Source organism: Triturus cristatus, chromosome 4_2 (genome assembly GCF_964204655.1).
Source record: "Triturus cristatus chromosome 4_2, aTriCri1.1, whole genome shotgun sequence".
Lineage (NCBI taxonomy): Eukaryota > Metazoa > Chordata > Amphibia > Caudata > Salamandridae > Triturus > Triturus cristatus.
Window position 1 is genome coordinate 433,732,213 of NC_140586.1, and position 25,886 is coordinate 433,758,098.

At 42.3% G+C, this 25,886-nt stretch overlaps 1 protein-coding gene across 3 annotated transcripts in view; it reads right to left on the reverse strand.

Annotated features, from left to right (window-relative positions):
- LOC146834526 (ferric reductase 1-like) overlaps nucleotides 1–25,886 on the reverse strand; it is a 594,548-nt gene that overhangs the window by 24,555 nt on the left and 544,107 nt on the right. For all 3 annotated transcript variants that reach the window (XM_085601924.1, XM_085601923.1, XM_085601922.1), the window contains 2 exons: nucleotides 12,954–13,091; nucleotides 12,845–12,876 (listed from right to left, as the gene is read on the reverse strand). In XM_085601924.1, the coding sequence (XP_085458050.1) occupies nucleotides 12,845–12,876; nucleotides 12,954–13,091 (170 nt within the window). The remainder of the gene's footprint in view (nucleotides 1–12,844; nucleotides 12,877–12,953; nucleotides 13,092–25,886) is intronic.

The following is a 25,886-nucleotide window of genomic DNA, read 5'->3' on the forward strand; positions in this document are numbered from 1 at the left end:
GCACTGTTAGTGGTCCTTTTCTTTTCAGGTCACGTAACCATATGCTTTTCTGAGGTGATACATGATGGTTTTGGCGTGGGCAATGTGGGTACAAGGAACCACTAAATTTGAACACCTCAATATCTTGACCACGATTTGATAAATCGTAGACTGGGTTAATCCTCAACTTCTTGAGCCAATGTGTTCCTGAGTTAAGGCACCTCCCAACACATCAATAATACAGTAAATCAAGTAAGGGTGCACTCAATGATTGAGTTATAGATCAGTGAAATAAAATGCAAAGGATTTATTGCAAAAAGGTACACTACAGAATCAGCATGAAGTCTATGGCATGAAGGCACTCGGCAAATAGAGCATTACAGAGTAGTGCAAAATCAGAATTATTCTAGGTCCCAAGTGAGCAGCAAACTCAATAGCAAGAAGACAGCATTCCTAGTAGCATTGTAAAGTCTTCTTGCTTGCCCCAAAATCAAGGGTTCATGTAAGAAATGTTCTTATAGAACAGAATTGATAGTGCAGATTCATCATGACCTGACTAAATCTCATACCATGTAATAATGTCATACTACATTATCGGTGGAAGAACAATTCTGGGTTTGACTAACTGGCAGCAAGGCCAAGTCGATTAATAAGTACCAAGTTGAGTGCCAATGCTGCGCAAGGCTTTCGCCTACTCTTATTTTGACTGTGTGTTTGAATTAAACAATCACATAGTTGACTCCTTTTTCGGTCAGATTTAATCAAAGAAGTAAATCAATTACATCATAATTTTCTTTTTTTACATTTTTCAACTACTCATGATCTCTTCATAATAAAACCACACCGTGTTTTAAACAATAATTTTGTGACACAATATAAGTACAAAATTGTAAGAATTCGACACCTTCCAAAATACAATTTTAAACAAAAAAACATTCAGCTCTTCAACATGCATACACATACACATACACACCCATTCATATTCTTCAATAAATATACAAAACTAAGTGAACACTGTGTCAAATGACACGTGAAGGCCATCCAGAAAAGTTATTTATACTTTCATTGCCTATACTCTTTCTTTTCTTGAAAATAGTTTTTTAAGATGAACGATTGGCCTTTATTCGTAAGGTCTACGCGTTTCGGAACCCGTCTCTTGCTGGGAACCTCATCAGGACCAATGTACTGAAACAAATGAACAGAAAATTGTTTACCCAATGTCCTATCTCTTAAAAACTGAGGTGATTGCGCTAAATTTTAAAGTTCTCACCTACAACTTCAATGCAGTCAATGCCTCACAGGGGACGTGTTTAGCCGTCTACCTCGAACTGTTGAGCCCGAATTATTCTGTCAAACCAAACAATATACAATAAGCAATCAAATCTGGTCTACCTTACCATGCAACAATAGATAAAACTCTCTCTACGTCAGCAGTCAGTCTGTCTAGTGGTATGGCGCTTACTTGAAGTGTGCGTCATGGTGAGAAATCACGGGGGTCTTTGTTAATTCTTTCCGACTCCTCGGTGTGATTTATAGTCTTTGCACCGGCCGTTTGTTTAAAAACATGACTCCAAGGTTTGCCGGTCGTATTCGTACCGCTGTGTGTCAAAAAGAAAGCGGAACTCGTAAACATAGATTCTTAGTTGTTGTTTGTTGTATCTGCAGAAATGCTGATGGTTCGGATCTCACCTTAGTGTAACGAATTTCCCGCGTCTCGTTGGGATTCTGTGGCTTCGCTGCTCTGCTCGGTGTCCGTTCTCGTGAATGTGTATTCATGGGTAATTGGCGCGTTACGTGAGGACGTCACGTCAATCTAAGGGCTTCTGGGAAATGTAGTTCTTATGAGCTCGTGGCCTCTTTTTTGAACCGCAAAACTTTGTTTTGTCAGGAAAAAGGAGGACGGTGATATTTTGTATGGATCGCTGAAGAATTCTTTGTTGTAAATTGCAAATTAATAATTGGATTCCACTTGTTGTGACAGGTCAATTATTGTGTTTATGAAAAGGTTGAAGTGTATTATTTGCCAGGTAGATGATCATGGCATATCTGAGTAGTGACCAGTCAGGCCCGTAGCTGTGACAGGTGACCCTCACAGTTCTTTGGGTTCAGTTTGTCTTGATTATGTGAACTTACATACTCGGTGGGGATTCCCGGAGGATCTTAAAGGTGTCATAGTGATGTGTATCAGCACTTGAAGTATGTCATCTAGTCGTTATCACCTTCCTTCCTGTTCTCTGAATCTATAGGTTGAAAATTTCGGAGAGTTCGTTTAATCCGTCAACTGACGTGTTAAATTTAATGATTAACATTGCTTCCCGTCTCAATAGTTTTGAGTCCAGGTCCCCACCTCTCGCGTCCTTTTCAACTTTGGAAATGATGGTCCATCTCAGCTCTCTTTCTGTGTGGTTTTTCAAGGTCCAGTGATTGACAAGTGGTGCATTCACAATGTGTTTGCGAATTCTTGATTTGTGTTGTTGGATCCTCTGTCTGATTTCTTGATTGGTCTTACCAATGTACAACTTCATGCATGGGCATAGTATTCCATATACCACGAATTTCGATTTGCAATTTGAAAACGTTACATGTTTCCAGTTGATACCATTGTGTGAGAAAAAATCTCCCTCGATGGTTGACTCGCAGCATGTACAGGTGCCACATTTGTGGTGTCCTTGTATGGGAGGTAAGCTGAGGAAGCTTCTGATTGTAGCATTTTTAGTTTTGGGCATGGCTGCCCGTACAATTTGGTTGGCGATACTTTTGTCCTTTTTGAAGGCAAATAGAGGAGTTTCTTTTAATAACGGATCCAGCTGTCTGACTAAGTGCCAGTTTTGATTGATTGTTTTCTTCAGCCAGTTTGACGTTGGGCCGAATGTGGTCACGCAGACTATCCTGTTGATCTTCGCTGGTGTTTGTTTTTCTAACAGTGTCTCTCGCGGGGTCCACCACGCTCTTTTTATGGCTCTTTTTAGGAGTTTCTTAGGGTAACCTCGTAGCAAAAGGTTATTCTTCAGGGTTTCAGAGTGGAAAAAATATTCGTCTTTAAAAGTGCAATTGCGACGAATGCGCAAAAATTGCCCATAGGGTAGATTTTCCTTGAGGCTTCGTGGATGATTACTAGAGAAATGTAGAGCCTTGTTCCTGTCTGTCTTTTTTTTGAAGAGTGTCGTGGCTAAGTAGCCGTCAGTGATGTAGATTTCAACGTCAAGGAATGCCATTTTAAATTTTGAATGATTCATGCTGAATTTGATGTCTTCTGTGCGGTTATTGAGCCACAAGAAAAAGGATTGTAGTTGTTCTTCTTCTCCAGTCCAAATCATAAAGATGTCATCTATGTATCTGACCCAACTTCCAATATACTCTGTAAAGGGATTGTTGTGGTAAATGAAAGTTTCTTCGTATTTGGACATGAATAAAACAGCTAATTCTGGGGCAAAAGGACAGCCCATGGCCACGCCTTTTATCTGGTAAAAGAACTCATCTTTAAAGCTGAAATAGTTGTTTTTCAGTGCAAATGTTGCTAGTTCCATTATGAATTGGGAAGGTACTTTCTCTGGTTTTGATCGTGTGTTGAGAAAGCTGTCCAGTACTGCTAGGCCTTCATCCTGCGGTATCTCTGTATATAGGGACACTACGTCTAGTGTCACTAGGAAATTGGTGCCTTCAACAAATGTCATTTGGTCCAATTTTTTGAGAAAGTCTGTTGTGTCTCGGAGGTAAGATTTTACTTCCTCCATAAACGGTTTTAAAAAATAGTCTACAAACTTTGAGATCGGTTCTAGCAGTGACTCACAGCCCGACACAATTGGTCTGCCTGGGGGGCAGGTTAAATCCTTGTGGACTTTAGGTAACACGTAGAATACTGGAGTGCGTGGATGTTTGTTTCTCAGGAATTCATATTCACGTTTGCCTAGAAAACCTTGGTCAAAACCTTTTTGGAGTATGTTGAAAAGTTTTCCTTGGAGTTCAAAAGTTGGGTCATAAGAAATTTTTTTGTAACAACGTGCGTTGTTAAGTTGTTTGTTCACCTCTGCCGTGTAACGATCTGTACCCCATACCACAATTGAACCGCCCTTGTCTGCTTGCTTTATTGTTATTGATGTGTCATTTTTTAATTCGATTAAGGCATCTCTTTGAGTTTTGGTGATGTTTGATCTTGTGTGTCGTTTCATTTTTTGTTCAACATCTGTTATGGCAGATAGTACGACTTTCTCAAACAAGATGACCTCTTTGGGAATCTTTCCTGGGGGAGGGCAGAAAGTGGATTTTTTCTTTAAGCCTGTGGTTTCGACTTTTGTAATCGTCGGGTTATCTTTAAAGAAGGTGGTCAGACGGATTTTTCTGCAGAATTCGATGAATTCGGTTTTGATTTGGATGAAGTTGGTGTCTCTAGAGGGAACAAAAGTCAAGCCCTTTTCCAGCACGCTCAATTCCGCATGTGTCAAAATTTTGTCTGATAGATTATAAATCAGGGATTTGTCTAATTTTTGTAGTTGTGTCTCCTCGTTGACATTTCCCATGGTTGGTTGCTGTATCGCATTCTGCCTCGTGGTTTTTGGCGGCCCCTTCCTAAAAAAGACGGTTGTTGTTGGAAGTTTTGCTGGTAGTTTCCTCGTCTGTTAAACTCTTGGCGATTGTTCGGGGTTTCTGCCTCACTTCCACTGGATGATGTTGTGTCAGAAAAGGTAATAAAGTTATTCCTCGATCTCCCTTGAAATTCAGGCAGGAACCTGCGTGATTCCGGTCTCGAATAGAAATCTCAAAGAGATGCCTTAATCGAATTAAAAAATGACACATCAATAACAATAAAGCAAGCAGACAAGGGCGGTTCAATTGTGGTATGGGGTACAGATCGTTACACGGCAGAGGTGAACAAACAACTTAACAACGCACGTTGTTACAAAAAAATTTCTTATGACCCAACTTTTGAACTCCAAGGAAAACTTTTCAACATACTCCAAAAAGGTTTTGACCAAGGTTTTCTAGGCAAACGTGAATATGAATTCCTGAGAAACAAACATCCACGCACTCCAGTATTCTACGTGTTACCTAAAGTCCACAAGGATTTAACCTGCCCCCCAGGCAGACCAATTGTGTCGGGCTGTGAGTCACTGCTAGAACCGATCTCAAAGTTTGTAGACTATTTTTTAAAACCGTTTATGGAGGAAGTAAAATCTTACCTCCGAGACACAACAGACTTTCTCAAAAAATTGGACCAAATGACATTTGTTGAAGGCACCAATTTCCTAGTGACACTAGACGTAGTGTCCCTATATACAGAGATACCGCAGGATGAAGGCCTAGCAGTACTGGACAGCTTTCTCAACACACGATCAAAACCAGAGAAAGTACCTTCCCAATTCATAATGGAACTAGCAACAATTGCACTGAAAAACAACTATTTCAGCTTTAAAGATGAGTTCTTTTACCAGATAAAAGGCGTGGCCATGGGCTGTCCTTTTGCCCCAGAATTAGCTGTTTTATTCATGTCCAAATACGAAGAAACTTTCATTTACCACAACAATCCCTTTACAGAGTATATTGGAAGTTGGGTCAGATACATAGATGACATCTTTATGATTTGGACTGGAGAAGAAGAACAACTACAATCCTTTTTCTTGTGGCTCAATAACCGCACAGAAGACATCAAATTCAGCATGAATCATTCAAAATTTAAAATGGCATTCCTTGACGTTGAAATCTACATCACGGACGGCTACTTAGCCACGACACTCTTCAAAAAAAAGACAGACAGGAACAAGGCTCTACATTTCTCTAGTAATCATCCACGAAGCCTCAAGGAAAATCTACCCTATGGGCAATTTTTGCGCATTCGTCGCAATTGCACTTTTAAAGACGAATATTTTTTCCACTCTGAAACCCTGAAGAATAACCTTTTGCTACGAGGTTACCCTAAGAAACTCCTAAAAAGAGCCATAAAAAGAGCGTGGTGGACCCCGCGAGAGACACTGTTAGAAAAACAAACACCAGCGAAGATCAACAGGATAGTCTGCGTGACCACATTCGGCCCAACGTCAAACTGGCTGAAGAAAACAATCAATCAAAACTGGCACTTAGTCAGACAGCTGGATCCGTTATTAAAAGAAACTCCTCTATTTGCCTTCAAAAAGGACAAAAGTATCGCCAACCAAATTGTACGGGCAGCCATGCCCAAAACTAAAAATGCTACAATCAGAAGCTTCCTCAGCTTACCTCCCATACAAGGACACCACAAATGTGGCACCTGTACATGCTGCGAGTCAACCATCGAGGGAGATTTTTTCTCACACAATGGTATCAACTGGAAACATGTAACGTTTTCAAATTGCAAATCGAAATTCGTGGTATATGGAATACTATGCCCATGCATGAAGTTGTACATTGGTAAGACCAATCAAGAAATCAGACAGAGGATCCAACAACACAAATCAAGAATTCGCAAACACATTGTGAATGCACCACTTGTCAATCACTGGACCTTGAAAAACCACACAGAAAGAGAGCTGAGATGGACCATCATTTCCAAAGTTGAAAAGGACGCGAGAGGTGGGGACCTGGACTCAAAACTATTGAGACGGGAAGCAATGTTAATCATTAAATTTAACACGTCAGTTGACGGATTAAACGAACTCTCCGAAATTTTCAACCTATAGATTCAGAGAACAGGAAGGAAGGTGATAACGACTAGATGACATACTTCAAGTGCTGATACACATCACTATGACACCTTTAAGATCCTCCGGGAATCCCCACCGAGTATGTAAGTTCACATAATCAAGACAAACTGAACCCAAAGAACTGTGAGGGTCACCTGTCACAGCTACGGGCCTGACTGGTCACTACTCAGATATGCCATGATCATCTACCTGGCAAATAATACACTTCAACCTTTTCATAAACACAATAATTGACCTGTCACAACAAGTGGAATCCAATTATTAATTTGCAATTTACAACAAAGAATTCTTCAGCGATCCATACAAAATATCACCGTCCTCCTTTTTCCTGACAAAACAAAGTTTTGCGGTTCAAAAAAGAGGCCACGAGCTCATAAGAACTACATTTCCCAGAAGCACTTAGATTGACGTGACGTCCTCACGTAACGCGCCAATTACCCATGAATACACATTCACGAGAACGGACACCGAGCAGAGCAGCGAAGCCACAGAATCCCAACGAGACGCGGGAAATTCGTTACACTAAGGTGAGATCCGAACCATCAGCATTTCTGCAGATACAACAAACAACAACTAAGAATCTATGTTTACGAGTTCCGCTTTCTTTTTGACACACAGCGGTACGAATACGACCGGCAAACCTTGGAGTCATGTTTTTAAACAAACGGCCGGTGCAAAGACTATAAATCACACCGAGGAGTCGGAAAGAATTAACAAAGACCCCCGTGATTTCTCACCATGACGCACACTTCAAGTAAGCGCCATACCACTAGACAGACTGACTGCTGACGTAGAGAGAGTTTTATCTATTGTTGCATGGTAAGGTAGACCAGATTTGATTGCTTATTGTATATTGTTTGGTTTGACAGAATAATTCGGGCTCAACAGTTCGAGGTAGACGGCTAAACACGTCCCCTGTGAGGCATTGACTGCATTGAAGTTGTAGGTGAGAACTTTAAAATTTAGCGCAATCACCTCAGTTTTTAAGAGATAGGACATTGGGTAAACAATTTTCTGTTCATTTGTTTCAGTACATTGGTCCTGATGAGGTTCCCAGCAAGAGACGGGTTCCGAAACGCGTAGACCTTACGAATAAAGGCCAATCGTTCATCTTAAAAAACTATTTTCAAGAAAAGAAAGAGTATAGGCAATGAAAGTATAAATAACTTTTCTGGATGGCCTTCACGTGTCATTTGACACAGTGTTCACTTAGTTTTGTATATTTATTGAAGAATATGAATGGGTGTGTATGTGTATGTGTATGCATGTTGAAGAGCTGAATGTTTTTTTGTTTAAAATTGTATTTTGGAAGGTGTCGAATTCTTACAATTTTGTACTTATATTGTGTCACAAAATTATTGTTTAAAACACGGTGTGGTTTTATTATGAAGAGATCATGAGTAGTTGAAAAATGTAAAAAAAGAAAATTATGATGTAATTGATTTACTTCTTTGATTAAATCTGACCGAAAAAGGAGTCAACTATGTGATTGTTTAATTCAAACACACAGTCAAAATAAGAGTAGGCGAAAGCCTTGCGCAGCATTGGCACTCAACTTGGTACATACTACATTATCAGCAAAGTGTAGCACACTCTTATCAAACATCATGAACATTGATTCTGTCCACTCTATTCTAATGTAATCTGGAGGTGGTGGGACAAACTGGTTACTTGAACAACAGCAAACTAATATGAATGAATAGGGCAGAGGGAGCTAGCAGAAGGTCCAAGAAACATTACATTATTGTGACAAAACTGGATTTTTTTAATTGAAAACAGCAAGAACAACATCATTTGAAATAAGCTGCCAATTGCTACTTCTCCATATGTGGGCTTCCAGCTGCTTCTACCAACTCTAACATATTTAGAATGGTTTTCCAGGGCTTGGCGTTCTGTAACTGGTTTTGTTACTTATGTTTATTAAGATGTCTCCTTCACCATGGTCACCTTCAATCAGACAGTTTCAGCTGCAGCAGCAACTCCTTCATTTTCTTTTTTGCTCTATGGACAGATTCTTTGTCCTTCTGTTTTGCCTGAGGTTGACACGCAATTGTACTCTTCTGAAGTATGATCTCTTCTTCTGTTGCTACCTTGTAGCAAGGCTATTGGTGAATAATGGAACAGTTGTTTATTTGTTGGTTAGATAAGGTTCTTTCCTGAGTAGTCCTTGTTTTGGTACTAAAGACTGTATGCAAGCTGAGATTTGTGTTCTTCCTTGCTACTGCTGGCCTACTTTTTTGGCAAATAAAATCTTCTTTTTCTCCTTTATGTCTTGCAGTTGTTGTACAGAGACCTATTGTTGCACTTGCTTGGGCATCATCTGCTGATGACATTGTTCTTGATAGGGTATATCTTTGCTTTCCGGGTGCCATGCTTTTTCTGCCTTTGCATTTTGTCATGTTATGTTCATAAGCTAGAGCTCACATTTCTATGACTATGTCTAGGTCTATGACTATGCCCTAGGGTGCTGGTTAAGGTTGTTCTTCTCAGTCATGCCTGTTGTGTTTGGGGGTCTGTTATCTAATATGATGTGACCATCTCATGGGGATGTCTTTTGCATTGTTCAGCAGCTTGTGTCTTCAGGTCTTTTCTCTGGTAGGTTAGTTCTGAGGCTGGGGTAGGTCCATCTTTGTTTCGAGGTCTTTGGGTCGTTTCACCATCTCAAACACACCTCTATTATGTAAAGCTTTGATACTGATCCAGGAGTGAAAAAAATCAGCAGCTAGAAGTAATCACCAGAAGAAAAATGTACGTACCTTCAGTAACATTTTTTAGGGTGGATACTCTAACTGCAGATTTCTCTACGACTCTCTAGCCACACATTTCTGACTCAGTGTAATAATAAACAGGATCATGACCATGAGAAAGCCATTAGCCATGTTAGACAATTTCTTTCAACAAACCACTGCTTAAATGGTACTTCCACAAAACGCTGAGGCACATGCGCTCAGAAATCCTTTTTTCCCATTTAAAGTAATGATTGTGTTAATATATTGTGACTGGCTGTGCTGTTAAGAACAGTTGTAGGTGGTATGTACCTTCAGCCATATATGCACTACAGACCATTCACTGTAAGGCATGCAACTTTGTGCCACTGTCCTAGCTGAATTGAAATGAATAACTTGAAGAAAACATCTTGAAGAAAATGCCCTAGCATGGTCTTTACCACACCCCACAAAGAGCACAACTCTGCGAAAATGCTATACTAAGGGTCTTGATTAAAGATCTACATTTTTGTAGTATTTAATGTAGTACTCCATGGCCAACCACTGGTATTGCACGCAATGGAGTGAATAAAAGTAACACCCCATAGATCCTAATGTTGACATAATTAAATAAGTTTGCCATTGAAATTATGTGTGTGTGTGTGTAGATATACACACACACACACACATATATATATATATATATATATATATATATATATATATACACACTTATGTATATATGTTGGCATACAAATTATTTTTAAGCTTAAAGTTCATTTGAGCAAACACATAAAAAGTAACTTAAAAAATAGTATTTAAAGTAAATGAATACACACTGAAATTGCATAAAAATAAAACAGTTATTGTGGCTAATTTCTATTTAAATTATTATTTAATAATTATTATCCACATATAACATTCTTATATTTATATTACTTTATTTAATACATCTTTAGTTTATAATGAGCTACTGGGCTGCAAGTGTAGTCACATGACCAAGGAACATGGCGGCAAGTTAACGCCGGCCGCGGGTGCTCCCGGGTGAGGGAAGAAGAAAATGCACATCTAATGGCGGTTTGAGGTAAAATGGCGGCAAACTGAATATCGCAGAGATAAGCAGAGTATAGACTTACCTGCTTGAAGGGGCTTGAACAAGGGCATGGGTACAGACCAAGGATCCAGTGGTGAGTACCGAGGGGTTTGGTGTTGGGTGGCGGCCTGGTGGAGGAGGTCCCGCGCTGTGACAGCGTTTGCTGACTACCGCACTGGATCTGGCAGAGTCAGCACTAGACAACTGCATCCAAGGGACAGGCAGCAGAACGAGAGCCTCAGCAGTGAAACGCCAATCAATCTGGCCAGGGATGTTGTTTCCGAACAGAGCTGAACGCGCCCGATACCATTATAAAGGGGAGAGAAGGACAAATCTCTAGGAAGTGTACAGTCCAGCAGGGGTGGATGGAAAAAGTTCCCCACAAACAGGTAATTGCGCCAGGACACCTTTGGGTAATCGTGCGTTCTAGAAATCGCCTTAACATAACATTAACATAAATCAATGAGTTCCGTAAATGAAACGCCGAAGTTAGCTGTGGTTGGAGGAAGTTCTGTGCAGGCTGCTGGAGATATTCTACTACAGGCATCCAAGGAGGGCGCGGAAAATAGGAATGTTTCTTCTGGTGAAGAGTTTCTAGTCCCACACAGAAGAAATAGATACCAGTTCCAGAAAGAAAAGGTTTATCTGGGAAAATAACTGAATTGTCTGTGCAAGAGCCCCTGGCAGTATCTCCTATTAAAAAAGCGCTCAAAGGGACTGTAAAAACTAAGAGGTGCGGACTTAAAGAACGGCGAAACCTCTCCCCTCTCTCAGGTCATATTTCAAGATTATGGAGCATGTTACTGCACAGGGGGGAGGGAATGAGGAAACCCACTCTCTCCCCCATAAGGAGCCTTTACAGCTAAAAAAATCACTTTTCTGTATTGGGTGATATCAAGATGGCTGATGATGGTCAAATTGTACAGGATACAGACTCGGTTCTGGGTGGTGCTGATGGACCTGGGGACAAGAACACGAACTAAGTGGGACCATCTTCGGAAAACTTGGTGGAAAATCTATTATTTAACCTAAGGCAGGACATTCTCGTAAAGTTTGAAATCTCGGAGGGTAACCAAAAGGGTATTCAGGAGAAGTGCAGGATACTGGAGGAAAAACTAGATGGACTTGAACAGCGTACTTTAGTGTTAAGGGGGGGTGAAGTCCATGGCAGTCGTCCTGTCCGAGAATGCAAGTGATATTGCAAATCTCAAAGCACAAAATAAGCAGTTACAGGAGGATATGGAAAGGCTGGAAATACAATCCAGGCGTAATAACTTGAGACTCCTTAACATTCCAGAAGGTTTAGAAAAGAGCGATATCAAAGGTTTCATATGTAAATTGTTGAAGGATGGACTACTTCAGGATAGGCCGGATATTGACTTGGAGAGTGAGATTCAAGTTAAATCCTGCTAGGAAGTCTCCCAGGAAAATCCTGGTAAATTTCCTTACAATTGCAGTTAAAGAATTAGTCCTGGGTCATGCTCTGAAGGAACGCTTTTTGGAATTTGAAGATTTTAATTACCAAATACGATTAGATATTGGCAAGAGAACCGCACAGAGGCAATGGGAGCTGGGTTCTAAAATGAATGATCTACGTAATAACACATTGTAAATGGTTTTACATATATTACATATTAAAATATTTGTAAATATATATTTTAATAAAATAAAAAACTTATTGCATTTCTGTCGGATTTCCCATAGGAAGATCTGCCCCCCCAATGGCAGAGATTTCCACCAAAAGGTGGAGTCACTAGTAGTAATTTAACACTTGTTAATTATGTTGTAGGAAGCTCCCCCCCACATGTAAGTGTACACTTTGGTGTAAATCTCTTCTTGGAAATGGTGAATAACAAAACAGTGGAGGGCTGCTTCGAGGTGTAGGAGTAGATTTAATTAACCATGTTTACTTATCTTAGTGAATCAGCACCAGAAAGGTCTTTCAAGGTTATTTAAAAAACAGAAAAGCAACAAATGGCAGGGATGGTTCAAAAGCACTGATAATGTACTGTTCGTATATCAGTTAAGATTGCAAGTATGAAGAACTACAATCCATGCACGCAACAAGCTGAGCGGAAACTCCTGATAAATTCACTATTTCTCCTTGAAATATGCATTCTTGATCCTGCATTTGTAAAAGAATCAATTACAATATATATTTTAAGGCGCATTATTTGAATAAGCATTGTCTAATATAATAGGTATAGCTAATATCTGAAAATGCAAGCCAGACTTACTGGCTTTGTCATTGCCTGTTTTAATTAACATGTACAAAGTTAACAGAAGACAAATTCAGATTTTGTGTATCACCTCTCGACAGTCTATTTTAAAAGTTATTTATTTATAAACTTGAAATGAGGGACAGAAAATCAATGGCATAAAAAATACAGTACCTTTTTATCTGCAATTTCATAAGCGCTTGAACCTGAAAAATATGAAATAAGTTAACATTCTGATATTCTATACAACAGAAAAAAATACCTAAAATAAATGGCAATTTACCTTTTCGTGTCAAGTAAAAGTTCACTTCAAGAATAATTATGCTTAGCGCTTCCCATCCAACAAATCCTCCCAAGACTTTAGCCTGCCATAAATTTGCACTTTTGTCAATCAACTGCAGGCCTAAAAACAACGCTGCCACTAGATGGAAAAAGAAAATAAAGGTAAGCTTATTTTTGCAATTACTTTTCAAATTATTTCACCAAGACTTGCCACATTTTTAATCATTTCTAGGTCTCTAACAAAGACTGCAGATATTACCAGATATGTTATGTTATTACCCTAAAAAAAGGGCTTTAAGAAGCACTGCCAGGACAGGATATTGGGCCCCACCCACATGTGCTTAGTTATGAATATACCTTTTGATTAGGCAGACGTTGTGTGCTTCCACATAAAAAGTGCCTTCTCCCCACACAGCTGTGATCATTTTGATATTTATCCAGCTGTTTGAGCCAGAACTAAGCAGAATGAATGCCTGAGCTTGAACATTGAGGGGCACACAGGACTTTGTAATGATATTAAAGTGCCTTAGATAACTAGAAACGTTATGGAGTTTTTTTCTCCTATGGCAGCATCATAGCTGGGAAGATGGAATCATTAACTTTAGAATTCAGAGTGGAATTTCCTGTTTGGGAGCCTAGAGCTGCAATAATCTACAAATATTCTTAAGTCTGGTTTGACACTGCAACAGTCGGGCGACCTTTTGTGATCAATAAAAAGAGCTTCCGGAGTCCTACTAAGAGAAGGGATTAGGCACCACCCATATGTTGGTTCCCCCGAGTATGGGACTTGATTGGGACATATTTGAGTGGTTCCTCTAAAATGACTGCCTGTATTGCACATCTTTTGGTTTGAGTCAACAGTTACACTTGATGCAACAGGACAGTGTTGGTTATGGTGGAAAGGCAATGAATATGGGTATAGACCTGATCTGTTTATTACGAAATGTTATGATAAAGCAAGTAGGTCTGACATTTTTATTGTGAGAATCATATGTTAAAGTCGATGGGTAGTTAAGTTTTGATTGTTATTACTCTATAGATATTTTCTTACATGAAGTCTCACAGATTGCTGCAGTTGGGAATGGATTCGGTGTTGGTCACCTAGTGTGACACACCGCAGATAAAGGTTTGCTCTGTGAGAATCCTTGTTAGGCCTTCTTAGGAGAGATGCTATTTTGCTTAGGCAACTGTAAACTTATATACCTTTCTAATGTTATGACTGTGTCTCTGATCGTTGCCTTGTGGAAAAGATTACACTGAAACTCTATGCCGGAGCTGGTTATAGTGAAAAACTATATGCCCGTTTGGTGCACTGGAAACATTATGGGGCATATTTACAAGCCCCTATCACCACAGGAACGTCACTTTTAGTGACGTTCCTGTGGTGATATGTGTTTCACCTTATTTACAAGGCAGTGTTAAGCCACTTAATGCTACCTTGTAAATAAGGCACCCTTTCACGCTGTACTTAGTGTGAAAGGGGAGGGCAATGGGTGTTGTGGTGGGCGTTCCACAGCAACACCCATCGATTTTGACGCTGCCCCCTATTTACCAGAGCAGCATAAGTAGGAGGCAGTGCCAAAATTAAGACCAGGGAAAACCTGATGTTAAACAGGTGAAATGCAGAGAAATGCTTTATTTCTCCTAATTTTTGCTGTTTCCATGTGTGCTGCGCTGTGCAGCACACATAGCAACAGCAAAAGCACATTGGTTGTTTATGTGCAGGAACAAGCAATCCGTCCATCATTTTTTGCTTTTGTCGCCCTAAGTGGGAAGGGTATGCCCAGATGAGAGTCCCGTGCTCACTGCGCCACCGGATTCATGTTAGCCTGGCTGATGAGGGGTGATGTCCCGAAACCGGTCCAAGGATGCTGGTTTCTGGTCCAGGGAGGACTTGGTTTGGAAGTTCGGGCTGGACTGTTCCCATGAGGGGAAGGCTTAAGAATGATTTGCATATGACTGGGTCCAAACTGGGGCGGCGTGGTGAGTAAAAGAACAATGGATTAAGCCCAGATCTTTGTGACTGGGGGTGAATGTTTGCATTTTTCAGCATTCTGTACATAATTTGTTTTTTCTGCTTTTGTAGCCCTAAGTGGTAAGTGTATGCCCAGATGTGGGTCAAGTGTTTACTGTGCTACTGAATTCAAGCTAGACTGGCTAATATGGAGTGATGCCCCAAAACCGGTCCCAGGATGCTTGCTTCTAGTCCAGGGAGGACCTGGCTTGGCAGTTTGGGCTGGACTGTTCCCATGAGGAGCAGGGTCAAGACTGATTTGCCTACATATGGGTCCATACTGGGGTGGTGTGGTGAGCAAAAGAAAGGTCGATTAAACCCAGGTCTTTGTGAGTGGGTGTGAATGTTTGCATTATTCAGCATTCCGTCCATCATTTGTTCCTTTTGCTTCTTTAGAGAAAGTGAACATTTCTTTGCACTTACTGCTCTGTGTGCCTGACAGCCTGTCTTCAATACACATCTGGGATGGTTGATAGCTACACTTTGTGCATTCTCTCTAGATAGCCACAAACACTGGAAGGTGAGATTCATCTGCATTCTGAACACTCATCTACATTCATCTGCATTCTGATGGGTCTTCCTGGGCAGGGAGGAATGGGAGGGGCTGACACTTACACTTCAATAGGTAGTGCCTTTCCCACACACAGATCACTTATTTACCACCCACAGATAGCCTGGCAGACAGGACTGGGTTGAACAGGATCCTTGTGCACTTCAGAGAGCTGATTTGACTTCACTCCCAACACCAACGACACTTAGGGGTATACGTACTGGGTCTCTGTCTCCCTAAAATCATACACTACTAGATCTTGAAGTGATGCTCTGTCAGAAGGGCTGCTGTGTTGCTTCAAGGACTCAACTGGACTGCTTTTCTGCTTGCTGCCCTGCTGTCTGCTGCTCCCTGACTCTGCTGAAGGAGAGCTGGACACTGCCTTTCCTCCAAGTTATCTCCAAGTTTTTGTTGGCTTGCCTCCTGTTTTCTTAAGTCACAGGGACACAAAAGTCTTCCTACAATTCTGCTGGTGCTGTTAGACTATGCCTCCTGCCCCCTCCACATTATAGGCCTCAGAAGTGAGTCATGCAGCTGTTTTGCTACAAAACCCATGCTTCGTCACCTTAGCTCAGATTGGAACTAACGCATAGCCCTTCGACACAGGAGCTGTTCGATGACAGATTCTATAGCCTGCGCAACCCAACGATGACGCTCTTTGCGGCTCATCGATGCATTGCCTTCACTTCCGCAAAGCTCTAGGATGACAAAGCAACCAGACTGCATAGAAAAGATTGACACACTTAGCAGCAACGCTTTGCTCCATCCAAGGTATTTTCTCAACGGGCCCTGCATGGGTCCTGCAGCCGGCCTGCCCTCCATCATGGTCAACCTGAACTTTGGATTTGCACTGGTCCCTTGTGACCTCAAATAACCTTTTGACTGCTAGTGACTTCTAAGCACTATTTTTGTATTTAATATTTGAAAGATCATATCTCAACTTCTACAGATTGGAATTTTGTTGTTCTGGTTTCATTTTGCTCAGATAAATGTTTTTTTTTCTAAACCTGTGTGGAATCTTTGTGTGGTGTATTCATTGTGTTAGTGTGAGTGTGTGTGTGAGAGTGTATGTGTGTGATTGCACAAATACTTTACACTTTGCCTTTTTCGATAAGCCGGATTGCTCTGTGCCAAGCTACCATAGAGTGAGCACGGTTTAATTTTAGTGTGTATCTATCTTTACCCTGACTAGTTTGGTTGTTCCTGCCTGGCCTGAGTGCATACCTCTGTCAACCAGGAATCCCTTTTCTAACACAGTCCTTTTTATGTGTGTCAGAATGTCACCGGGAGTAGTAACTGTGGGAAACTCTGGCACCCACAATTAAAAGTGTGTTTCTGTCCCCAGAATTATTGGCTCCATTAACTCTGAACCCAATAAGAGACAGAACTGGCAGACTTTGCAGGGGCAAGGGCTGTTGGCAGTAGCACAACACAGCCCGCCTGAACCATGATGTACCATAAGGGGAGCAGACAACACTACCCCTCTACAGGCTGAGGCCATCTCTCATCACCAGACCACTATGTACTCCGCATTCCCCACTGACACTTTCTACCTCTTCAGAGCAAGTGGCAAATTACATCATTTATTATCTTGTAACCAGAGAAAAATGCACAGCAGAAGATTCGTCATCTCTGGGCCAATCCTGTTATTCTCCATTCCAGGGTGAAAACATGTAATCCGCGGATTTAGGTGCAAGAAAGCAGACTAGACCAGCATAAAAATCCCCCAAACTCATAAAGAGGGCCTAAGATTGGAAAACCATATATGAGATAACATACTCCTTGCTGTACATGATAAATATATTGTAAGTGCTCGCGGAGTTCCGTGAAATTACAGAAGGACAAGGCCACAGACCAAATTCCTTTAAATGATCATGGAACTCTGAGGTGAAATGCAAAATTCTTACAAGTTATGGCAGGGAGTATGTTATTCCTTATTTAATACATGGTCACCCCATAACCCTTCCCACAAAGCACTTAGATCAGATTTGTGGTAATCTTTCATATGGAAGCTATAATGCAAAATTAAAAACACCAAAAAGCCGTTAGATATGTGCAACAAAAAAAATTAGAATCATTTTAATATATCATAGTTAAAAGCATAGTAGCTCAGAATGTGTAGAACATTTTACAGAGGTTCGATATTTCCTTTAAGTATCTAAAATATGGAATAATTAAACATGTTGCCATAAATGTCTCCTTTCTCCTTATCACTGTTCATGAAAAAAGCATAAACACAAGTATTTCTGTTGGATTGAACTGGTACTTGCTTCTGGATTCCAAAGTAAATGGTTGCACAGTCGCTTGTATGATTGAATTATATAGAAGAAAAGAAACATGTAGGTCCCAACAACTTGGTTACTGAGTGAAATATATTTAGTGGTTAAATGACATTATTCATAAATTGAAACATTTAGGTGCTTCACAGGTGATAGTGCAGAACCACTTGTGTCCATGCAACGTATGACAAACAGGTTCTGAGGAACACAGGGTTACCCCATTGATATTTAACATGGGAAAAACATGGCAGAAGAAGGAAAAGCCACGTTTAATTTTTCTTTATGTTTTTTAAAGTGCTACTTTCAATTATGCTTTCTGGCCTGCATTTCTCCTGGCTGCCGGCTCTGGAACCAGGCATTGTGACAACAGAGTCACAAGTTGCCTTTAATAAGGAAATTAGAGATGAACTTTTATTCAGGGATTGCAGGATCCCATTGTTTTATACTGATGTCTCTTTATTACATGTTGGATTTCTGAATTCAAAAGCAAAAACCTCCAATACCCAAATCATGCCATTAGCATACATTTTATTGTATGTAAGTAACTTAGATCCAGTAGCACGCCATTACAATGTATGGTAACTAATGTGGGTCCCCTAGGGTTGGTTCCATGAAAGATTTTCAAGATAATCACCTTGTAAATTATTCCCATGATGACTTATCACATGGCTGTTACTCTAAAGTCAGTCTTCTGAGATTGCGGTATGGATCTACCCATTGTAGCCCACATTTGGACAGTCCAAGACAAATTCCTTGGTTAGATCGAGGTTTTAGGGAAAAATTCCAAATAGTTTGATGCCAAGGCTAAGAAGCCATGACCAACATTGCAGCAAAGGAGGCACTGGCAGATAAAGGCCACTGACCAAATACAACAATTGAGAAAGGAAATGATCAAGAATCCCAAGAGCTTGTATTTCTGAATACATTGGCAATCGCAGGGATACAGCTGCAGAGTGTACACACTATCTGTTTAGGTGCAAATTTCAAAAGCTCATCTGCAGTCTAATGTATGTGATACACACTTCCTTTATTATTAAGCAGTCTCCTCTCTCTAGTTTTTGTGTTATTGTAAGGGATTAGCATTCCTGAACGTACAGATGTTGATTGATAAGGTTATGATGGATACTATTTACACATGGTGCATGGAACCTGGTAAGGTCATTCCACAGAACCCCAGAGGTGGCAATGCCTTATTACAAATGCACATCTTAGTAATGCATCTGCCGGAAAGTAACACTTGTGTATAGTATACTGTGGTGCTCTCAAAGCAAAATGTCTCCCTCCACCCTCAGAGAGACAGGAACAAACTCTAAGGAAAAGCTTCCTCATCGAGTTCACAAATAACATGCACATATGCTGAGGCACCCTGAGTCAGTCCAAATTGTAATGCAGGTAGTAGCCCACAGAGTAATCACAGAGAGTCCATAAAATATTTATTTTTCCTTTATTTTCTTCTCTTCTCAAAGATCCAAACACAAAAGCACACTGGCAGCCGACACGTGTTTCGTCCAACTGACTTTTTCAAGGCTAAAGTGTATGGGCACATAAACCCGGCACCCCGTAGAACAGCGAACCGGCTGTAAGTTTACATGCGCAGATTCTGAAGCAAACATCAGATTTGGAGTTTCAGTCATATATGTATTCACAGTATTCACCGGATCCTGAACGGTATGCAAAGCACCAATGTTAGTGTCAATAAGGATATCTGTGGCCCGCCGTTCTCACCACGAGTTTCTGTACCTGCAGGCAAAAATACCCAACGTGGAGATCCCGAGTCCCAGTGGTCTATTAAAGCTGGCTCCAATAAAAAATGCCCGTACCTGCAGAAATTCACAAATAATAACCCGTCTATCACAAGGTCAAATATTAGCGAGCACCTGTTGTGAATAATATGTAGAGCATGGTGAGCCTTAAAAGCAATCAAAAACAATGCTGTCGGTGAAACCGTGGAATACCACGGAGACCAACCTGCCCCCAAGCCCTGATAAGCTTGTAACTGGAGAGAAAACTAACCGGAATACATCGTGAGTGTACTGGGTAATTTACCCAGTGGTGGTCGCAAATGGGTAGTCATAGTTAGGATTATGTTTTATAGGAAATGCCGTTTTTGTGTTGCTAATAATTTTGATGAATCTCCATGAAACTTTGAAAAAAACGGTACTTCTTTTACTAGTTTGCACATATAAAGCTTAACGGTGACCCATCAAGCAGCGTCCAAGAAAAAGAGTTCCAAAATGCGTTTTCACCATTCATTTTTCTATTGGAAATTTAGACACAGCTACAGCCCAAACTACTGAACGGATTTAGACCAAATTTGGCATAAACCTAGATCCTGGTCCAGAAAGAGTGCTTCTTGTGTTTCGGTGTAAAACCAATAAGAATTTTGGAACAAACTATTATTAAATAAAATGATATATATATCACACAGCGGAGGATCGATGCATCTAACAGATCTCAACCTAACTCTGGGGGCTCAGTCCAGAGGCCTACATTTTTTTTTTTTTTTTTAAACATACAGGCAGGTGCCAAGAATTTTTTTTTAAAATGTTTGCCTCCCCTAGTGTATCTATCTTTACCCTGACTAGTTTGGTTGTTCCTGACTGGCCTGAGTGCAGACCTCTGTCAACCAGGAATCCCTTTTCTAACACAGTCCTTTTTATGTGTGTCAGAATGTCACCTGGAGCAGTAAGCGTGGGAAACTCTGGCACCCACAATTAAAAGTGTCTCTGTCCCCAGAATTATCGGGACCATTAACTCTGAACTCAATAAGAGACAGAACTGGCAGACTTTGCAGGGGCAAGGGCTGTGGGCAGTAGTACAACACAGCCCGCCTGAACCATGATGCACTATAAGGGTAGCAGACAACGCTACCCCTCTACAGGCTGAGGCCCTCTCTCATCACCAGACCACTATGTACTATCCTGGATGGACCAGGGCCAGGTAGAGACATGAGGTATATTTTAGGGGTTCGGGTCTCCCCAAGCCTCTGCAGGGCCTTGATGACCCGTTCACCTGGGACTGGTCATTTCATAAAGAGGAGGGGGGCTACTCTGCCCCACTCCTTGAGCCATACAACGCCCTTGGTATCCCATCCACCTCTGCCCACTCAGTGACTGTCTCCCGGGGTCCCCAAACCCTGGGACACATTTGTGAAGCATTTTACTGCCCACACTGCTTTGATTGCTCCCAGCCCTTGGGAGAGAAAGAAAATTTCTCCCATGGGGTTGGAGCAATGCCAGATCCCATAGCACCCATGATAGGTGCAAACAGGGAAGCTGGTGGGGCTGTGGGGCCCTGGGCCTCCACCAGCAGCCTTCAACGAGGGGCATGAAGTGGGATGCCATGGGTGGGCACCGAGGAACACCACTTAATAAAAAGGTGAGAACTAGTTGAGGCATGCCTTGGGTGGTCACTGGGGCAAGCCACTTACAAATAAAATGCTGGGAGTAGTGGTGGTGTGCACTGGGTGGGCACTGGGGTATGCCACTTTTAAATAAAAAAAAAAATTAAATACAGGAGGTATGGCCTAACCAAGCACAAAGGTGGTGGTTTGATCGAGGAGCTCCCAAGCTGCCGCGATCAACTAACTGCTTCGCGGTGTCTCATCAAGGAGATCTGTGCTCCTGAATGCTGCGGCAGCCGCCTGGGACAATGGCGCGGGGGTGGTGTGCGGTGGGACCAGTGAAAATGCCTGTGACCCCCAAGCACGATGCTGCTGCGGCCTGAAGCGGTCCTCGGAGGCCCTGCGATGGTAGGGGTTACGGGCGGCCTGAGGGCAGGGCCGGCGCAGCAGAGTACGGCTGGCAGAAAAATCGAGACTGGGGCTCAGAGGCCCAGAGAGACAGAGCGGCGAAACAGCAGCCTCCTGAGGGGCCAGACCCAAAAGTGTCAGGGAGTAGTGCAAGCTGATACGAGCCCCTTGGATAACTGGGGCGCCTCACTCCACCTACGTTGCTTACAATGAAGACGCCGGTGCCCTGCAAGCAGCAGGCCTAACGAGGGGTTATTCCAGATGGCAGATATATACAGCTGACACCTGGGGACGGACGTCGGCGATGGTGGCACTGAGCTATGTTTCCGCAGGCTTCGATCTCCCTACTTTTCCCTGCCTGGGCGTGATGGGAAGGTGAGACGCTGTTAGCCTAATAAAACAAGAGCACCCTGACTGGCCCAGTCGTGGTGTGGCCGGGTCACAGCGAGTCCGGTATAGTGGCTGTCTCCTACCACTGAGGCTCTAGCACAATGCACACTTATTCGCGGTAAGCTCCAAACCATAGGTGACATGTTTCGAGACGGACAAATGTGCTCGGTAACAGACCTGACAGAGGACCGTGACATGTCCACACTAGACCTTTTCTGGTGCACAGAACTCGGGTTTCGCTAGGTTGCAGCACTGCGCCCCTTGGCTGTGGCGCCCCCAGAGTTTGTAGCCCTCACCACAATAATTACATCATCCAACAGCACACATCTAGTTTCCAGACAGAATGAAGAACAATGTCATACATTCACCCCAGTACAGAGATCTGGGCCTAAATACATCGTTTTGTTGCTCACCATGCCATTCCAGTTTGAACCCAGCCATATGCAAATGAGTCTTGACCCTGTGCCCAATGGGAACAGTCCAGCCCAAACTGTTAGGCCAGGTCCTCCGTGTTCTAGAAACAACCATACTAGAACCGGTTTCGGGGTTTCACCCCTCTTCAGCCAGGATAGCTTGCCTCCAGTGGCATGGGGAGCATGGGACCCACGTCTGGGCATACCCCTCCCACACGGGGTAACAAATGCAAAAACAAGAATTGTTGGACAGAGTGCACAATGCAGAACAATGTCATACATTCACGCTAGTACAGATATCTGGGCCTAAATCCATCGTTTTTTTGGTCACCATGCCACTCCAGTTTGAACCCAGCCATATGCAAATCAGTTTTGATCCTGTGCCCAATGTGAACAGTCCAGCCCAAACTGCCAGGCCAGGTCCGCCGTGGACAAGAAACAAGCATCCTAGGACCGGTTTTGGGGTTTTACCCCCCTTCAGCCAGGATAGCTTGACACCAGTGGCATGGGGAGCAAGGGACCCACATCCGGGCATACCTGTCCAACTCGGGGTGACAAATGCAAAAACAACAATTGATGGACAGAATGCAGAACAATGTTATACATTCACCCCAGTACAGAGATCTGGGCCTAAATCCATATTTTTTTTGCTCACCATGCCATTCCAGTTTGAACCCAGCCATATGCAAATCAGTCTTGATCCTGTGCCCAATGGGAACAGTCCAGCCCAAACTGCCAGGCCAGGTCCTCCATGGACTAGAAACAAGCATCCTAGGACCGGTTTCGGGGTTTCACCCCTCTTCAAGCAGGATAGCTTGACTCCAGTGGGAGGGGGATCTGGCACACCCTTTGACAGACAAGATGTGGGCCTATTGCTGTGAGCAGACTTGTTATGCATCCAATAATCAATGGAAGGAGTACACCCTCAAAGGTAATTCAATACCTCAAAGATAAAGAGGTTACGTCACCATTGACTTGTGTGACTACATACAATACGGTATCTAATCTGGTTACTAAGTCTATCAATAAACATTGGACAATTCTTAACACCGGTAATCTTAAATGGGAGAAACCACTGTTCTCTTACAGGAAATCCAGAAGCTTAAAGGACACTCTAGTGAACACACGCCCCAAAATGGTAGTTCAAGCACAACAAACTACTGTCCTCAACGCATGGGGTCTACCGGACATCACTGGACACTACAAATGTGGCAATTACAGCGTCTGTCACCTTACAGACAACGTGAAAACTTTGGAACTAGAACCTGGTAAGGTGTGGACCTTGAGAACACCTACCAACTGCAACAGCACAAACGTAGTTTACAGATTTATCTGCCCCTGCAAACTTCAATATGTGGGCATGACGAGCAGAAAAATTAAACAGCGAATTTGCAAACATCGCAGCACCATCAGGTGCAAAAAATCAATGACTAAACTCACGGAACATTTCCTTGTGAAAGGCCATACAACTAATGATCTGAAATGAACCGTCATAGAGCAAATTAAGACAGGAGAGAGAATGCAAGAACGATTGTTTGAAAAAGAACAACGCTGGGTGTATAGACTCTCCACTCACAAAAGCGGATTGAATGATAATATTCCATGGAACTCTGTCCTTCCAAAATAGACGATGACACATCTGACTATCTGTTAATAATACCGTTTTTGATTTACCCATTGGAACCCACAATCATGGTATCGGAGTGACTGTCCTGGCTGTCTGTTTCTTTTCCTTCCCTGTATGAGGGCTTTTTTGTACTGGACTTGGATTTGGTCACCGGGGTTTATTATCCCCATCCGATGAATGAACTGGTTTCTTTCTTTTTTCTTTGGGACATTTATCCCTTATCTTGGTTACTGGGACCCTTTGCCCTTCATTATGTTAATTTTAGATCCTTCATTTTCCCTCTTGACTAATAGGTTAATTTGCTCGCTGTTTATCAACGCGCACATTTGTTCCTTTTAATTTAATTTTATTCCTTTCACGTTACCGTGAGATGGGCGCTTCCCTACTTGCTTGTGAATTAATAGCGTCCCTGGATACCAACCACGCTCTCCCTCTGTGTGTGGGATGTTACTTCTTTTTCATGAGCGTTTGCCATTGGTTCGTCCTCCCGGAGCACGTCAATCCCTATTGGCTCCCTTCCCTCCTATTGCCATCCACCCGGAATTACTTGACTTCTGCACCGGCACACACTGTATCTCGGCCACTGTCGAGACGCGGTTGCGGGTCACGGTTTTAGGCTGAACAGCGGATCCGTGTCTCCACGAAGTAAGTAACTTCACTTCATGTGGGAGGGCACCACTGAGCCTGTCCTTCCCCTTCATGCCGCTTTATCTAATCACCTACCACGTGTCTTCCATTTAGAGATTGTGGTAGGACCTGGCAACGTGACCTCGGCATCCTCGAGGCACGCTTTTCCCGCAACGCTAGTAAGGCTGGCCCTTACGGCTTTTTTCCCTTTAGTCTTATCCCGGATTCCCTCGTCCACGCACGCATGCTTTTGAGAGCGCTTTTATGTTGTTTATTTCATTTAGTTGTAATTAAGGACGCCCACGTCAGTATGAATCAGTTACTGGCAATGTGTGTTCTCATGTGGGACGAATGGCACCCGTGCTAGTCACCTGTCCACTAGTCGCTTTAAATGTGCACCCCGGTACCTTCCTTGTGAGTGCACAATATCACTTTTCTGTTTCATTTGGATAGATGGAGTGATCACGAGTGAATGTAAGCCCGATTCAGTGTTCACGTTTTGTAAGTCACAACGGAGCACGTTTATACCAATTCCTGAAGTTGGCAAAACAGTATGACTGTTGAGTTAGTCACCTACAACCACGTTATAATAATATTGGTTGACGACTGAGAGGAGCCTGAAACGACAGCAGTTTACAGAACATACCATGTTGTGCATATATTGTTTTCCTTCTTTTTTCTACAGGGATATTCCCTTAAGAATTACAAGTAAGGATTACCCCACTGTAAATACAGGAGGGGATTTTCACTCTAACCAAGGGTAGGGTACACCTTAGCGTGTGTAGACCGCCCTGGTTAGCAACATCGGTCCTGACGAAAACCTGTATAACTTTCCCTTAAGGTTGAAACATGTAGACCTATTTCACATATTTTTTTCCCTTCACATTTTTGTCGATACCTCAGGTCAATTTAACCTCATATGGTATCCCCCAATCCTTTTAACATTGTTCAGTTGCTCCAGGATTAAATAATTTTTGATAGAGAGTTAAATCTGACCAATTTTTAATCCACTTCCTGCACCTGCACTACACAAAAAGAAAAAAACACCAGCTCCACTGTAATCAGGTGTCGCAGCACACCCGGATGGCACTCGGCTATCCGGGTGGGACCCCGATGATGACGCATGTCACCAACTAGGTTGGTGAGTGAGGGGTCTTCTATAAGAAAGGATAAATCTTTACTTTCAGTGCACCTCTCTTTATCTTTGAGGTATTGAATTACCTTTGAGGGTGTACTCCTTCCATTGTTTGTTAAATTTGTTCCAGGGGACTAGGAGTACCCCA